The sequence below is a fragment of the Tyto alba genome, unplaced genomic scaffold (genome assembly GCF_018691265.1).
Source record: "Tyto alba isolate M040663 unplaced genomic scaffold, T.alba_DEE_v4.0 Super-Scaffold_20, whole genome shotgun sequence".
NCBI classification, from domain to species: Eukaryota; Metazoa; Chordata; class Aves; order Strigiformes; family Tytonidae; genus Tyto; species Tyto alba.
The window spans coordinates 10,420,030-10,438,048 of NW_024881283.1; the positions used below are offsets into that span (position 1 = coordinate 10,420,030).

General features: G+C 51.3%; 1 protein-coding gene across 2 annotated transcripts in view; it reads right to left on the reverse strand.

Annotated features, from left to right (window-relative positions):
• GRIK3 (glutamate ionotropic receptor kainate type subunit 3) overlaps positions 1–18,019 on the reverse strand; it is a 125,887-nt gene that overhangs the window by 41,707 nt on the left and 66,161 nt on the right. For both annotated transcript variants that reach the window (XM_042793516.1, XM_032987106.2), the window contains exons 2-7: positions 15,242–15,418; positions 13,621–13,878; positions 12,067–12,248; positions 7,610–7,663; positions 2,809–2,982; positions 158–301 (exon numbers count right to left, since the gene is read on the reverse strand). In XM_042793516.1, the coding sequence (XP_042649450.1) occupies positions 158–301; positions 2,809–2,982; positions 7,610–7,663; positions 12,067–12,248; positions 13,621–13,878; positions 15,242–15,418 (989 nt within the window). The remainder of the gene's footprint in view (positions 1–157; positions 302–2,808; positions 2,983–7,609; positions 7,664–12,066; positions 12,249–13,620; positions 13,879–15,241; positions 15,419–18,019) is intronic.

Sequence of the window (18,019 nt, forward strand, 5' to 3'; positions counted from 1 at the left end):
AGTTGTGGGCCAGGTGGGGGGATTTTTTATAACCCTTTACCTGCCAAGCCTTTCTGCCACGTGCCTCCGTACCTCTGTGCCGAGCAGCTGTGCTGCTCCTGCTGGGGAATTTTTTGCGTTAGCGGGAAGCAATTATGGTCGCAAATCATGCTTTTACCTCTTTTATAAAATTCATGAAGCGGCCACCGAACCTCCAGGCTTTGTGCCGATGGCACTGCAGGGAGTTCACGGTCATCTGAGGGGCGCGCTGGTAGCAGACAGAGACCACGTGCACCGCGTCGTACAGGAGGGCAGCGTCTGTCTAAAGTAAAGGGGAACAGCATTTGTGTCGGTGGCAGTTCCGGAGCAAGGAGGCACCGCACAGCAGAGCAGCGGGGCGTGCGTAGCGCGGCGCAGGAGGAGCTGCAAGAACCCCCGGAGTTACCCCCTGCCCGACACCCGGCAGACCCGGGGGCTTCTCTGTCCTGGTCCCAGCCCCCGGGTGTCCAACCCTGCAGCCGGCGCTCCCAGGGCCCGGCCGGGCTCCAGGAGATCACCGCCAGCTCAGGAGACTGCCGTAAATCGTACGCTTTCACACAAGGCTTGTATAAACCTCTAAGCGGACCTCTCGTGCAAAGCACGTCCTCAAAACGTGTAGCTCGGCACGTGACAAAGCCTCGTGAGTGTGTTTTTCTGTTACGTAGCTCTTTAGACTAAAAGATCATAGTTCTGTCTTAAAAGCAGAGACTGTGAAAATGTCGTTTGTCTGTGTGCTTCTATTCTGGTTATTTCTAGTGCACTTACTACTGCATTGTCAGACAAGGAAGGTAGCTCTTTCTAAATGTAGAAGATAGTAACGATTTTCTTATTTAGTCTGTTTTGTCTGAGTGTAAGAAAAACCTATATGAGAATGTATTATCCACACTATTTTATACATGGGGAAATAAGAAACAGAGAAGTTAAATGGCTTGTCTGTGGGCATGGAATTTTTCCAAAACGACCCAAACTGTCATCGAAATCGGGACCTCACAGATGTGTAACATCTTTCTGTATTTCAGTGGTTTGAACTAGGGAGAACTTTTTTTTTTTTTTTCCTTTCATATAGTGTGATGGCTTTAGATTGAATTTGAGATGCCCAATCTCACCTCCAAACACTGATCAAGAGAATTGGATTTATTTTCCACTCTGATATGGTAAGACCTCCCAGTGAAAATACATTACTTGCTGGCTTCACAAAGCTACAAAACAGATATGAGTATAGCGGCAGCATAATAAAACGCAATAAAACAAAATAATGCAGCAAACAGCTGGGCAAATACCTAGCAGGACGTGGTCATGGAGAAAATCCCCCAGTGTTAGTGTTGGCAGCCTTCCCCGTGACCTTCCCTTCCCGCAGCACCCGAGCATGAAGAGCAGGCACCCAGCCTGCATCCCGTGGGCTTGTACGTACAGCGGCGGGGACGGGTTTTGTGAGCTCGGGGCTGGGAGAGAGGGGGCACAAGAATCTGTCTAAGCAGCCCCACGGTGAATTACATCCAGTAATGCCCAGCTGAGATCAGGGCCCCACTGGGATAACAAACACCAGGAAGAGGCAGGATCCCATCCCCTCTGAGGAAGCAAAGGGACAGGGAACAGGGGAGGCGGCGGCGGGGGGAGCCCGGCGCTGTTGCAGGCAGTACAGTGCTGCGGTGGTGGGCAAGGCTGCAGAAAGGAGAACGGCGGGGCTCTCCTCCGAGGGAAAAAAAGAACAGGAGGGACATGAGGAGCCATTTCAAGGTGAAAGTCTGGGAGGCTTTGCCACTTGTGGGGGTTGGCTGTGGCAGATCTAAAGGGAGAGGGAAGGAGGGAGCCAGTCAGCAATTACGGGGGTCGGAGACAGCCTCGCAGGGAAGACAGATGGGCGAGCAGGTGCCGTACCTTCCGAGCAGTAACTCAGCGGAGCAGAGCTGCCATCAGACCCTAAAAGGAGTCATCAAAGCTGCCGCAAAGCCCGTCTCCGGGCACGGCCTTGGCTCTTTCTCCCCGCATCAATCTCGGCGCACTGCCGGGCCCCGTCCAGCCGCGGGCTGTGCTCCCAGTCCCGGGGCGCTGGGCGTTCGGGGGCTGCGTGGGGCGGGGAGGGCAGCTGGAGCCCGGCAAGCCCCCGCGGGAGAGGCCCCGGCTCCTGGCTCGGCCGGTGGGCCAGGGGAATTTCTGCTGCTGAGGGCTGAGCAGAGGGACTTGCAGGGCGATGGTCCTGCCCTGAGCTGAAACGGGACTCGTGGAGAGCCCCCAGAGAGAGAGGGGAAGCCCTTTCCTGGGCGCTCCGGGGTTTGGGGTGCACGCAGCCCGTCTCGTCCCCGGGCAGGGAGCACTCGCTGCGGCTGCACATCGGGCGAGCAGGGAGAAATCCTGCTGTGCCTGAACAAGGGGTACAACACCCAGCTGATGGCAGGTCCTTGTTCCCAGCATGAAATAGCCGGGGTTCTTCCCCACTGTGCTCGGCCCTTTCTGGAACAGAAAGCTTTGAATTTTGCTGGTCCTCGGGACAGCTTTTTACCAGCCAAAAGGGAGTGGAGGAGCACTGTCTCTCCAAATTGGCAAATCTGGTGGCAGCTGGGCCTGCAAAAGGGGAGTTTTAACCCAGCAGTTGACTGCAGGGGATTCACCAGCCGACCTCACTGCATTTGAGGGACAGTTACTAAAGAATGCAGGTAACTAGTGGAAGATACCTGGGATGGGTCGTTACAAGAACGATCACATTTAGGCCTTAAGGAAATGTTCCTGCCTTCCCTACCACTCTGGTCTGCTTCCCAGGCTTCCCCCGCGCTTTGCTTAAACTTCTCGTACCATCATGACGCCGTCGAGCAGTCCCAGCTCCGCCTTGGGCGCTGACTGCAGCCGCTCCATGGACCACTTCTCGATGATGGAGGACACGTGCGGGTTCTCCACGTTGAGGATGCGGAAGCCGGTCAGGTTCACTCCAGAGTAGCGGTATGGCTCTAGGTCTAATGCATAAAGATCCTTAAAAGAGAGAAACCAGTTTAAACATTTTGTTTAGCTTTGTTTTGTTTGTCTTTTCTGCATCGGTTCATGCCTGTGTTCGAAGTGAGAAGGCAGAGCCCACAGAAGGTGGGAGGAAGGATGATGCCCTCATGAATCTGGTGGATTGTACTGTCTGTTGCCATCAGTCGCTGCTTGCAGAGACTCGTAGGTGTTAGTGGAATTCGGGTGTCATATGTGCAGGTTCACCCACACACCGCAGAGGGAAACTCCTGCCAAGGAACTCACTCGCTGCATAACAGAGGCAAGTGAATTGTGGGGAGAAACCCAGAATTTCTCTCTGTAACCGTGAAAAGAGAGGCTCGCAGCCAGGGGGGAGGGGACAAGGCAGAGCTCCTGGTCCCAGAGCTCCCCGAGGCCTTTCCACGGGGGGTTTGCTGTGAGTGCTGGAGCCCACGGGGCGCTGCAGATGACAGAGTAACTGAATGCAGAATGCCAATTTGCAGACAACTATCAAAGAGGAGCTAAGACGCGTTTCTTGACATTACGACCAGCCTACACAGTCTGCAAATGAATGAGAGTGCCCTTTATCCGATTTAAAAACACCCCAGCCAGGCGGTCCTCAGCTCTGCTGGCAGCCGGCCCATGAGCATCACTTGGCAGGCAGCGAGAGGGGGGCACTTGGAGGCCTCTGCGAGTGCACTTCTTTAATGCATCTCTTGGCTCTGCTGCACGTCTAAGTATTAACTTCAGTTCAGGGATTAACTTCAGTGCGCAGTAGCTAGTCTGAGTAGTTTGGGGTTAGACAGCATGGCAAGAGCGTACTACAGCTGATCTGCTCAGCAAAAACCCAGGGCAGTTGACCTGAGGAGGATTGTGAAGGAATGTGGTGCAGAATGGCAGTCGGGAGGGGGCGTTGTTAGCGGGAATCGTTTGTTGGATGGGACATATTTAATCAGAATTTATCCCAAACAATTTCTGCAAGTGTTTAATGGTAGTAAAAATGTGGGGAGGCAGAAAGGCAACAGCACTGTCTTCTGTGATAGAGGGTGGGAGGTGAATACGGGAATGATGTTCATTGCTCTCACAAGGGATTATAAACAAATTTAAATACAGCATGAGATTAGGTGGCTGTTGGTGTTTTGTGGCTTTACTGGTAGGACACAGCCAAGCTGTGGGCTCAGCCAGGCACGGCGGCCGTCAGCAGCGAGCTCTGCTCTGCCCACGGGGGAGCAGGAAAAGCACTGGTCCTAAAACATACTGCCCTAAGCAAAGCATAACAAAACCAGCACTTGCCAGCAACTGCGACTTCATTCTCAGTGGGAGAGCAAGAAATTCTTACGGTTGTTTTGCTTTAATAAGCTTTGGGGGTTTGATCTTTTCCTTAAGCGCTGGCCTCTGACTTTGCACCCCCAAGGCATACTGCTGATGGATGCCATGTTTTAATCTGCAGGTGCAGCCAGGGACCGAGTCATTAATCACACCCACAACAGAGTTCAGGATCTTTGTTATTTGGTTGGGGTTTTTTTTTTGTTGTTTTGTTTTTTTGTTTTGTTTTGGTTTTTTTTTTTAATCTTGAAAAATTGCAAGTACAAACCTCCATGTTTTGTTAAAAGGGCATTATGAAAACCAGGCCATAATGTTGACTTTTAAATGACTTATGGTAACTAAGGGCAAAGACAGTTGTTCAGCCTCAGACAGATGCTCACATCATCTGTATGTGCATGTGCAGTGGTCCTGTGCCTGACCCACTGGATAGATTTATTTTTTCAGGATTCATAACTTTTTGTCAGACACTTCAGTTTGTATTCTAGAAAATGTTGGGGGAAAATAATTTTTGGTTTCAAAAGCAGATCATTTTCCCCTCAGAATGTGACTGTGTGTGACAAATCTGATCCATGGAGCTCCAGACCTCCCGGTCTCCATCACACAGCTGTCAGCCCACCAGCCCTGGCCACCTTTCAGATCCTGCCAGTACCCTGGGTGCCCTCCCCATCCTGCTGCTCCAAACTGACCCCTCATTTCACCAGGCTCCTATAGAATCCAACCTCCCATCAGGTCCCATCTTGGTTCCAGTTTAAATCTCTGCTGCAACCTCATATAACATCTCCTGGAATTAGAGTATAATTAAGAATACGAGCTGAGTGTCAGAACATGGAGAGGTGTGGGGGGGAACTGCTATATCAGTTTCTTCTGGGTTTTCTGTTCCTGCACAGCCACAAATGGAAACATCTGGTTCTATTTTCCACCTCATCTACACTCCCTTTCACTCATTCTTTTCTGTACTGCAGATTAATTCTCCCCTCCATCCTACTACCTTTAAGAAAGTTTTAATCTCGGTGTTCCTGTGCAGCTCTTCCCCTTTCTTACACATGCTCTCCCACCTCCCCAGTTAAAATCCCTGGCTGTGGTTCCTCAGCCGTAGGCAGCAGTGCTGAGGTCTGCTCCTCACCAGATCTAGCATCCCCGGTAGGAAGCTGCAAAAGCAGGTGCCCAGGAAGCGCCTCCTCCATCTGCTGTTGAGCAAAACGACTCGTGGGTAATGTGCCCTGCCACGGGTCGCCGAGGGTCCCCGCCTGGGCACGGGCTTGCCGGGGCAGCTGTCGCGGGGAGGAGGCACGCGTGTGCCGCGCTGGGTGATGTCTGATGTACGCAGTCACGGGTACACTCGTGTCCTGCCATGAGCCTCAGGTACGTCGAGCTTAACAAGAGTACCTGATTGTCCGTGCCAGTGGAAAACCGGACTGGTTTGGTGCAGTGCCGGAGCAGGAGAAGGCAGGTTGGATGTGGAAGTTTTGTTTATGTCGACTCAAAGCATGGGAAGAGATTCCTGCTTCTGCCTGTCTGCAATGCTGTAAGCAGCAGAATCTTACGAGTCGTTTAGGTTGGAAAAGACCTTTAAGATCACCGAGTTCAAGCATGCAGGCAGCACGGCCAAGCCCATCACTAAACCACGTCCCCAAGTGCCTTAAATCCCCCCGGGGAGGGTGACTCAACCCCTTCCCTGGGCAGCCTGTTCCAGTGCTTTGACAACCCCTTCAGTGAACAAATTTCTCCTAATACCCAAGGTAAACCTCCCCTGGCACAACCTGAGGCCATTTATTCTTGTCCTGTCGCTCGTTACTTGGGAGAAGAGTCCGATCCCCCCTTGCTCCATCCTCCTTTCAGGTGGCTGGAGAGAGCGAGAAGGTCTCCCCTGAGCCCCCTTTTCTCCAGGCTGAACAACCCCAGAAGTGGCAGCAGGCAGTGGGGAAACTTCTGTATTTATATGGACTCATTTTTACAAGCTGCTGAGAAACTCTTAGAAGTGTTGAGTCTAAGGGGGTTGTCACTGCGTGGGACCACGCAGGATGTAAAAGCTGAGCGTGCGTTAGACAAAGGCTCGGAAGAGTTCCTCCTCTTCCTCTGGTAGAAAAGGCTGATGGGGCTCTTCATGCTGAAGTCAGTGAACTGTAGTCTTGCTGCCTAGCAAAATGTTGAAGCATTTCATGCCAAGTGTTGATACACTGTACTCAGTATTGACTAGGGACCTTTTAGAAACATTCAGTATAACATAATAGACTAATTCATTAGCACCCCATGGGTCTAGTACTGTAGAAGCTGAAGCACATGCATTGCAAGCTAGGAAAACATTGCCTTAAGGAATGACAGATTAAAATATCTTTCCCATGATATGACTGTTATTTCAGGAAAGTGGCATTAATTGTGATTGCTTATCTATTAATTTATTATAATTCTTCTTTTCCCACCTCCAGGCTGTACCTACACATGAAATGTACTCTAGGCTCAGCTGGGGCTGATTAATAGGAGGTTATCTGGGAAATGCTTAAAGCTGCCTGGAATAGATAATGGCAGCAGGGGTAATTAAAATGTCTTTTGCATTTGAAAAATAAATTTTGCGGTTTTTAAGGGTTAGTTTAGTCTGTTTCTTTCCTAAAGGAAAAAAGATAAATTGGATTTTCAAAATCACAGAAAATTCAGCAGTATACTAGACAATAGAATCCCAAAGGGAAACAAAAGTGGCGTGCCAAAAAACCCAAATGAAACCCAAAATGCCTCCTGGAGTCAGAGAAGAACTGGCCCGTGTTTAATGAGAGTGGAGTTAATTTCAAGCTGAGTTCTTCTCATGCAAAATAAACCCGCAGCACTGAACTATTGACCACAGCAGGGCTGCTCCTGGCTCTTAAGGCAGACCTTGGTGAACACACAGAAGCACACGCTCGGTTCTGACTGAAACTTGGTCCCATCCAATCCTGTCTGTGGGACTACAGCCTCGCAAATTCACACATATGCTCATCTTTCAGTGCGCGGGTAGCTGCACCGAAATCAAAATGACTGGGAGGGGAAATAAAACCAGAACCTACATCTGTGCGATGCCGGAGCAGCTCCAAAGGAGTGAGCCAGTCCAAAAGCAGCGAAAGAAAAGACTGACGTCTCCCAGGATGAGCACCCGGGCAATGCTGCAGTTGCAGAGACCTTACGACCAAACCATTGCGGTCTGATTCTAACCTGAGGCTCGGTCTAGCCCTGCTCTCACCTGCTGTTAGGGTTCCAGACCGCCCCTTCCCTCGCTCTTCCCACCCCACCGCCCTGGTGCCCTGCAGCAAGACGAGGTACTTTACCAGATCGCACGGATTAGATACTTTACCAGAGTGGTGAAGATGAAGTGGTAGTATTCTGTCATCATTCCCATGGCCATGGCCTTGAGGAGAGTAGGGAAAGGAGGTTAGTAAGAGTGGAGACAAGAATATAACAACAGTCATGCAACATAAACCTCCAAAGAGCTGATCTGGGAAATGCGGCGGGAGGCAGACCCAGAAACACAGAAGCTGGATTCTGGATCTGTCCCGTGAAGCTGTTAAGCACGTGCTCAGCCAACAAGGGGCATGTGCTTAAGTGCTGAGCTGAACTGCGGTCCTCAAACCTTCCTGAAAAGGCAGCAAAGCCTCAGCGTCAGCTCCTGCGGAGGCTGGTGGCATTTCTGGGTGTCGCTGTGCCACAGAAAGCCGGGACACCGACTGCAGCACACGGCCGTGCTCACGGGTCACGCACGGTGCAGAATCTTCAGGGATGCAGGCTTGCTTCTGCTGGCACAACTGGGAGAAAGGAGGTTGCCTTTCCTTCTCAGATACCAAACAGCGAGCAACCTCACAGAATCCTGTGCAGAATGGCCATAAAGCAGCCTATTCTTGTGGTCACAAGTCCATGTACTGGCTAAGGAGCTAAGTAAAAGACTTCTCATTTCTCACACGTGCGTTTCTGGTGCTCTGCATTCCCTCCCCTTCAGTGTCTGTTCATATAGCGTGCACTTATAGCTCTTGTCCGTGAGTCCCTCCTCCCTGGTTGCAATAGCCAGATTCTAACGCAGTGCCTGGTTTAGAAACGGGTCAGTGAGAGTAGGAGCACAGGGCTGGGGAGCGGGGACACCTCCCATCCCTCAGCCCCGGGAGATCGTGGTCCGGACCCGCGGGCTCTTGGCGAGCCCCGGCTCTAGGTGTGCCAGCCCCGACACGAAGGATGGTTCGTGCAGATTGCTGGGATTTGCATAACTGAGCACTGGAGAGAACATGCTGTGCTGTGAGGTTTGTCAGAGGATGACTGTGGGCTGAAGGCACCTCAGCTGGATGACCTTGTCCAGGCCTTACACAGCATGGGGGGGACACGATTCTGTCTGTGAGAAGAGTCACCTTAAAGTTAGTGGCTGGCTAAAGGAAAGAGATAAACGTGGTTTTGACTGCGATGCTGACTCTGTGAGCATGTTTTCTGGAGAAAACACATGCAAGAACACTTTAAAATCTCCACTGATGGGAAAGCGATTTCAAGTCCCCCCAGGAAACGTTTGCTTCTCTTGGTTTTTGCTAAAATTACTAGGGCAGAATTTAGCTCTGAGGAAGGAAGTGACAGGTTGAAAAGAAGTGAGATGTCAAAAAACAAGGAAAAAGGAAAGGATCGAGATTGCAAGCCTAGATGTTGTAACTAGTCTAGAGTGTGATTTTTCCCCACGTTTCCTGGCCTGGAAATACCTTTCGGAAGCCTGGCAGCGCCATCCCGTCCCCCTCCTCCCTGCCCGGGGGAGGCTCTGCAGGGCTGCCGCCCAGCCCACTCCTGACCCGCACACCCGGGTGCACAGGGCAGGGGCAGGGAGAGGGACCGCACGGCGTGGGGCGTCAGTCGGCTGGTGCGAAACCAGCTGGGAGTAAAATCGTGAGGTTCCAGGTCAGATTCGACAGCTGGGTCATTTCAGTGGTAGATGAAGAGCCTGGACCTGCTGTAAGAAGCGAGCTCCAGCTTCCCAGTACAGGCAGCCTGTGTGCAGGGTACATCTGGGTTTGCGGGGAAATGAATAAGTGATAAACCTGGTGGGTAAGCTACAGGCGATCGCCGTGGTGAGAATGGGAGCTCCGTTAAAGCCAAGACGGGCACATCTGTGCACTGCAGAGTGCAGCAACTGTTCGGAGACAGCTGCCAAGGAGAACGGGGGAGCTGGGAAGCCAGAGAACAGATGTGAAGCATTAACAAGTGACCAAAAATGAGCAAGGCCAGAGAAGCTGGGGTAGGGTGGGAAGACCTCGTGAGCAGGTCTAGCTCTCTGGTAGGTTCCTACAATGGCTTGTTTGTCCAAGAGGGTAAAATAACGAATGGCTTGATGTCTCAGACACTCCGATGAACCCAGACTAGAGCAGCATGCGGCAACGTCATCTGTAGGTCTCTGTGCCAGCTCTTGTGTTGTTATTCATGGATTACTAAACCGTGGGGGCTCTTTTATTACTCCTGCTTAAAAATACTGCCCAGATTGTCAGTGAAGTGCCTTGCTACCCGTGTGCCGTGGGAGCGTGTTACCTGAGGTAACTTGGGAGCGAGATCTGGACCGGCATGACGGTGTGTGTTTAGTCAGGGCCACCTTAGTGAACGTAGGCTGGAGTTGCTCGGACCATTCTGTGTTACCTAAAGATGCGCAGCTGAAGTCACTACCGAGAGGCGGAAATTTTAGCACAAGTCTTGAGAGAACCTTTTTGCCATCCGTCAGTGCAGCACCAGGGTGGGCAGCACAGCCGAGAGGCACCGGGGACTGTGCCTGGTGGGAGCAAACACCGGAGGGCAAACGTCTGCACAGCTAACTGCTGTAGTTACCAAAATGCTACAAAAGGCAAATAATAGCAATAAAATATGAACGGTATTGTTTCCAGGACAAACAGAAGGCTGGGCCATTCTTCCCTGACTTTTTTTGCACTCCAGAGTTTTTTTTTCTGTGGGTTGTTTTTCTAACACTGAAAAGCAAAATCAGACTCCCCTCTTCCAGGAGATGGTTTTGGCTTTACCCAGCTCGTACTTTTGGTGAATGTGCAAAGCAGAGTGTGAGGAGCGCAGCGTGGAGTAGGGGTCAGGAAGCCTGTTTTTCTAACCCATCCTGTGGAAAAGAAGAGAGCTGTTTCACAAGTGAAGGTGGCACCCCTAGATGTGCATTTCTTGGTATGGGCAGAAAAGTTGGAAAAGATGAAGTTTCTGAGCTTCCTAATTCTTCAGCAAATGCAACTGCCAGCAGTGGGAGAGACACGAGGGTCACGGTTGCACTGCTCAGGGACACCAGGGCGTACGGCTGTGCAGAGGCCAGCCAGGATGTGGTTTGGGTTTCTGCGCCTTCCCAAACTCTGAAAATATTGAACAGCTTTTTCCTGAGTAAAAATACGCTATATAATATTGCTAAGCTGAAATCCATGGCTTTGGGTCCTGAAAAACAACAACACACAAACAAAACCAGCCAGAAGGATTTAGAAAGACTTCTTTCCCCCTAGTCCCCCCTCTCCTCCATCTTCCTCACTCTGCACTCACAGTGATGAGCAGAGCAGATGGCACAATAAACTATAATAAACTGCATAATAAGTGAACAGCACCAAACACAGCCAGCATGTTAAAATAATAGGCAGGAGACAATGAGTCCCTTATATTGCTTTCTTTAATAATCCCTCCCAGGCTTTCTGATTTCTCTGAGCACTTCCCTTCATTTTGCATCAAGCAGGCTGCAAGAGAAGTCTCTTTCCATGTGCTGGCTTTCTTAGCCCTTCGGGGGATCTATTTAATCTATGTGATAGTGTCTTGCTGGGCTGATATAAGCAACGCTTCCACCGGCTGGTTTTTCGCCTTCTTTGTGAGAGCGTTTGCCTCATAGTGACCCTGAAACCTAAAGGCATTTGGAAACGAGGAGGAGCTGGGCTGAGCAGCAAACCTTATGGCCTGTGAAAAACGCCAGTGGAGGAACTCGGGGAGAAAGGAGAGAGACCAAATAAATGGAAAATCACTGACATCTGGCTTAAAGTCCACGAACTGCACACAGGGCCCGGGAAGGGACGGCCCAGGGCTGGCTGCGTGCCGGGGGGCTGCGAGCGCAGCGCCGGAGGGAGCCCACCAAAACCGAGCGGCTTACACCCTGCCCCCCGCCCGCGCCCCTCTGCAAACCCGGGGTGCGATGCAGCGCCGAGGGGACCGGAGGGCTTTGGCGCTGGCGAGGGCGAACCGAGCGGGCAGAGCCGTGGCCCGGGGCAGACCCTGCCTGCCGCCCCCCAGCCCGCGCTCGGCGCTGCCTCCCCCAACGCGCCGTTTGAACCAACAGTCGCTTTTTGGTGCGTCCAGCGTTTCAGTGAAAACTACGTGTTCGGCAGAAATCCGGTGGTGTCCTCGGAGAACGGACAGGTGGCAGCTTTTAGCGTGGCTGTGGCTCGTGGGGCCAGAGGGCAGGCCGCGGGGCTGCCCCCCGTCTGTCCGCGGGGCTGCCCCCCTGTCTGTCCGTGGGGCTGCCCCCCTGTCTGTCCGCAGGGCTACCCCCCTGTCCGCGGGGCTTCCCCCCATCTGTCCGCGGGGCTGCCCCCCCGTCTGTCCGTGGGGCTGCCCCCCTGTCTGTCCGTGGGGCTGCCCCCCGTCTGTCCGTGGGGCTGCCCCCCTGTCTGTCTGCGGGGCTGCCCCCCTGTCTGTCCGCAGGGCTGCCCCCCGTCTGTCCGTGGGGCTGCCCCCCTGTCTGTCCGTGGGGCTGCCCCCCTGTCTGTCCGTGGGGCTGCCCCCCTGTCCGCAGGGCCACCCCGTGCGCCCGGGTCCCCATCGCCCCCCGCTCACCTGCTTGAGGATCTGAGCTGCCATCAAGTGGCTGCAGTCGAAGATGATGCGGAATTCCCTGCCCCGCTTCATCTCCTTCAGCAGCGGCCGGGCATCGTCGGTGTCCAGCGGGAGCTGGCGGATTTTCAGCCGGATATTGTACCTCGACGGGGCCATGATGAGCTCTTGCAGCCGTATAAGGCCTTCAGGCATTGCACAGAGACAAACCCACAGAGTTACAGGAAAGTCTGCCTCTGCCCTGCAGGCTGGGTATCACAGCAAGTTATTTCTTCCTATATTATTTAATGGTTGCAATCAGGACTTTCCTCCCTCCCCCAAATGGCCGTTGCTAAAGGCGTATCAAAGCCAAGGAGTCATGTATCAACCATTAAACCCCCAGATATTTCCAGGACAGATGTTCTAAGGCAGACTGGCTTTTCCTGCTGTTTCCCTGCTGCCCCTGTACCCAGACATGGTATTGCTGAGGCCCCGGCACTAGGTAGGACGAGGAGAATAGCAGATTGGTCCTAACCTTTGACATCTCTGGGGTCACAACGTATTTTCTTAAGCAAATGTGCCCTTGAGAAAGGACAGAATGTGATAATCAGCTATACAACAAATTAAAATCTGCAGTATTTACAATGCATAACAGCAAAAGACAAAAATTAATATGCGCTTAGATTTATGAATATCATAGTTCATAACAGTCACTTAATCGCAACTTGTAACTTTCTTACTACCCTTAGAATTAATTTCTTTTTTTTGCAGAAGGTACAAAGCCATGCTGGGTGCAGCTGAGCAGGAATTATTGGTATCTAATGTTGCAAGAAGAAATTCAGCAGATGCCTATTGCAAGGAGAAAAAGAAAAGCATAACCCTCTGCATAGTAGAAGAAATACATTAGAGTATGCCACGAAGGGAACATACTGTGACCCACATTTGCAAAACAGGAATGTCAAATTGTGTTCTCATCAGCCCTCCCTTAAAGAAACCATTTGGTTTAGTGGAATTAGGTTGGACAGGCTATCCAATGTGTCTTTTGTTTGGGGGGTTTTTTTATCTATAGTGCTGTGCAGTGCTTTGTTTTGTTTAATCATCAACAGCTTTCTTTAGCTGTTGCAAAGCAAAAACTTTGTCAGCTGTGCTTCACAGAATTAGCCAGAAAACAAAAAACTTTCCGGAACTGCTTTTGCTTTTAGCTGGGAAACTGCACCCTCAGTGCCAGCCGCAGACCAAGGTCTCTGCTTGCGTAGATGGGCACCGCGGTGCCAAATACAGCCGCGCTGAGCCAGATCACACCGGCGGACAATTAATCCTCCCCTTGACCCTCTGTCAGCTGGGGCGGTGCTGAGGGTTACCCATTTTCTAAGCGCTTTGGGAATTAAATGCTTCAGAAAGGATCCCAGGGCCTCCTACAATGCTCGCCTGAATGCTTGGGAACCTGTGGCCCCGTGCACTGATTATTGCGTGGGGGTGTCATTTTGCTCCTGAAAGGGTTCGTTAGAAAGTTCCTAAATGGGACCCACAACAAAAAAGTCTCCTGGATCCCTCCTTTAAAGCCCCTCCTTTACCTACCTGTGCTGTCATCGTAAACCACAGTGGCTGACCTCCATTTCAAATACTGCACAAGGTCCAGAATGGCATGGCTAAGGGAAGCATAGTCGGGATACAGGTTGACGTAGAAAGTGTCCTTGTTATCCAAAGGGTGATGCTTCCATCGAAGCTGTATGTGAGGGACTTCCAGGGCGTTGCAAATGGACTGGACGGCGTTGGTGCAGGAGCCTTGGGAAGGTCCGAATATTGCTACGACCCCCAGAGCGAGCTGGTCACAGGCTGGAAAAGGGAAGGATGCTGTCAGGAGCGAACAGGGCACCTCTGCGGGAGGGGGGAGCGCTGGGGCAGCCGTGGGGACGCAAACGGCTTCTTCCTGACCTGGGCCGTGGAGCAGGGCATGGACAGAGAAGCTTCTGGGCACTAACGGCAGTATAAATATCAGGTAATTACAGTGAGAGGCAGAGGAGGAGGAGGAATTCTGGCAGGCGAGGGTCTGGACCGGTGCTTAGAGGCACAAGGACGTTTCCAGAGGGGGAACAACGGCTCCAGTGTGTTAGAAATGGCTGAGCCTCCGGAGTTGTGAAAGAAACACCCAGAGATGATCAGAATCGCCCTGACAAATGTGTTTTTCCATCGATTGTAACAGAACTATTTCTCCTGCAAAATGATGCCTTTCATAGCTTTGTTCAAGCTTTCACTGAGAAATTAAAACAGAAGAGCTGCATTTGGGGGGGCTGCATTTTTTTTTTTTTGGGGGGGGGGGCGGGGAATAAATTAAAAGTTTCTCAGAGGAACAGGAATGGATTAGCTCTGACCTGCCCCTGCAGGGTGCGGGGGCTTAGCACTGTCGGCAGGAGCTCTGTGGCGGCTGCGTTTCATTAAAAGGTTTTAGGGAAGCAACTGGTCCCAGCGCAAGGGGCAGGGACGCAGCCGAGGAGCCGGGTGCCCACGGCCACGCGTGGCCCTGCCGCGGGTCCTGCCTGCGCTGCTCCTGCTCCTGCCCTTGCCCCCGCGCCCGGCTCAGCCGCGCCGGGTGCTCCCGGCGGTGCCGGGCAGAGCTCCGGGGAACCCTCCGCACCAAAACCAGCGTAAAAAGGGTCAGCGGGGCTGAGCGAAGTCGCCTGTGAGCCGCCAGCCCCGCTCGCGGAGCTGCCCCTCTTAGGCTGCGAGCTCGGGCAGCAGGTTTCATTTCTCCCCAGACAGAAGCAAACTCAGCAAGCCCTCAGGCCATCAGCTCCACAGCCTTTGCCGCCTAGTCCCATTTCTTCCCTCCCCTTCAGGAATTCAAGGGGGCTGCTGTTACCTGATACTGAAAAATGACTGTTAGGAAGAGAACAGCATGTCTGCGCTATGGATGTTACAACTGCCAGGGATACGGTAAAATAAACAAAGGCACGGCCTACAGACCTTCGCTCGGTATTAGAAGCAAACACTGAAAGGAGTTTTGTGAGGTTTGCAGAGGGAAAATGGAATAGTTGTTCCCCTTATATTAAAATGCCTCCAGAAGGTCAGCTCCTGGAGGACTTCTCATCTCAGTCACTGACTAGAGCAGGACAAAATGAGCTGCTGGGTCTCAAGTGAAACTGTGCCTTTTTTTTCTGAATAAATGGCCTCAAAACTGCTAAGTGTGCTGTGCTCTTACCTTTCTTAGTTGCTTCAAAGCTGTCGTGGAAGTGTATCCTCTGAATGTCATAGGTTAGTGTTGTGTTAGGCAACAAAGTTCTGTTTCTATTAATAATATTGGCAGAAAATCTGAAGGCTTGCTCCTCAGCACTCATAACCTGGGTGTTGGGGCCATCTGCATACTCAAAGATTCCTCCTGCAAGACAAGACAAAACCAGCATTAAGCCACATAAAGTTTGATTCATAATCTTATGTAGGAAGGATCAGGAGACTCTTGGACAGAGCTGTGACATTTGCAGGCTGAACAAGGCGTTGTCCAGGACATTTCCTCGACTGAAATAAAGACATTAAGACATCTGGGTTTTTTTGCTATATGGTGGTCCATGAAAGTGTTCAGAATGCTAGCTTTGCAGGGTAATAGGGGACAAATTTAAAATCTTGGAATATTTTTATGAAACAGATGAGTGGCTTCCCGTAAAACTTTCGGCCCAGACATTGGGAAGTGTGGACTGCCTTATTGCTCAGCTGCAGAGATGCTCCAGGCTTGTGCTCCGAGGAGGTCCGGTGGTCTGAAGCCGGCACTGCCGTTCCCTCCGTGCCACGCTGGACCCTCCCCTCCCTGTCCACCCACCTCCAAGTCCTCACGCAGGAGGCAGGCAGTGCAGCACTGCTGCTTGCTATTTTTAGTGCCATTCTCAGTGCCCTTGTCATCTTATATTGTTCTTCATGTTTAGTTATCCAAGTTCTTAATTCAGACCAGCAGAGACTTCTGAATTTGCCTACCCTACAGCTTATCTGCTCAGTAATGCGCATCTTGAATGCATGCTTTCCCATGTTCAGAAGTGGTTAATGCCATTACACCTCCCCAAGGGCAACAAGCTCATGTCACGGTATCGCTCGGTTTCTTGGCTCTGTATCTGTGAGTCTTGTCCTCAGTTCCCCACTGACAGCCACTCTAATTGAAGTGACTCAGTGCAGGCGTAAATTATGTAATTGCACGTCCTTGTCTCTGAGATGTAGGCACCATCCTGTGCCCCTTACAGAACCATGGAAAGACACATAAACCTTGCTCGATCTTATTAAAAAGTAAACCAAAATAATTAATGGACGAACGAGATAAGCAAGTGCAATTGGTACCAGATGGTCTCTGGGTTCATTAGCAGAAGGAAAATCTTCCTCTTCAATTTAAGGTAGTCCTAAAATGTTTTGCTATATACAACGGATGTCTACTCAGCCCTCCTAGCTTTCAAGCAACTGCACGAATCCTCCTCCAGGAGCCAGAACGCATTCTCTATAGTTTTTGTGGCACCTTGGTGTTTGGCAAGAGCGGATCTGACGTTTCTGTCGACGGCCTTGCTCCGTGCGCCCTCCCGGGAACCCGACCAGCGCCGTGGGCTGAGCCGGCCCCAGCGGCGATGCGCGGAGGGTCCCGCAGCGAGGGTGCCGAGGCGGGCGCGGGGGCCTCGCACGGCTCTGCTCCCCGCGGCCCCGGCCAGTCACTTCCCTCCTCTTCCCCTGCAGACTTTGCGCATCCGTGCCCCCAGCTGTAAAGTGAGTGTGGTAATTAATTTGCATGCATAAACATCCAAAAACATTAGAGCTGTTCACTGCATGTCTCCGATAGAAAAAAAAATATTACTGATCTCAGTACTGACTCTGGTAATATGGGGAAGAATAAAGAAAAAGAGGCTGAATGCTCATTCTGGGGAACCATTTCAGTCCCACGTGATCCTCAGCAAGTTACTTATGACCAGGTTTTCAATCTGGAATGCCCCGCAGTGTAAGCAGGAGACTAGCAAAACTGTCCAAGTGTCTCATTCCCACAGGATCACGCCAAAACATTTGGTTATTGACCGGTGGAAGGAAAATTATTCATCCATATCAAAGCTTGCACATGCTGGTAGCTCGATCTAAGCTTCTTAGGGCAGAGAAAGTTCATACACAATATTATAGCAGAAACAATAAGCAAAACTCAAGTGAGTGTGAGATTCATCCCTGTCTTTCTGTTCAAAGCTTTACTGCCCAGAACATTTTAGCAAGGGATTTTTTATTTTCTAGCATCATCCTGAAGTGATAACCGTGTTCATGTTACATTGATTATCAACTAGCTGACATTAGGCTTTCTCCTAGCCCAGAGCTTTTAGGGCTGCTTTGGAGCATGTCTTACCACGATAGAATAGAGAAGGACTGGGTATGTGGATTATTGGTGTTTGATCCCAAATAAATTCACGTTCCAGACATCCAGCTGGATATAATAGGCTTTTTGACAGAAAAGAATTTTCTGTGCAGCCACCCAATACCTTGAATTTAGTGCCAGGCAATGAGAAAGCAGACAGGCAGAAGTAATATATTTCTGGTTATACTGCTGGACGCTGAATATACTGGGACAATGTGATACCTGCTGCGGTTGCCAAGGTGTTGAAGAGCAGCCACCGCGTGCAACAGCCCGCTCGATCCCCAGAAGCTCGGGGGCCGGGGAGCGCCTGTCGGCGGGTCGGCACGGCAGCCGGGCGTGCTGAGCACAGCCCCGTCCCTCTTGGCTTGCACGCCTCTCCTCTAGAGATGTTCATCCTGATCATTATTTAAAGAGCCTAATAACTGGCTTGAAACAGCTGATTAATGCGTAATCTTCATCATGATTACATAGCATAGCCGGCGTTAATTTGAAAAGCCAGCTAATTATGAAAATAATTGTTGCAGCTTTTCCATTTGAGCAAAATGGAGAATATCAGCTTGTGCTATGGCAAGAATGAGGGATGTGACATCAGCTGGCTCGTCACTGGGCGGGGGGGACTCC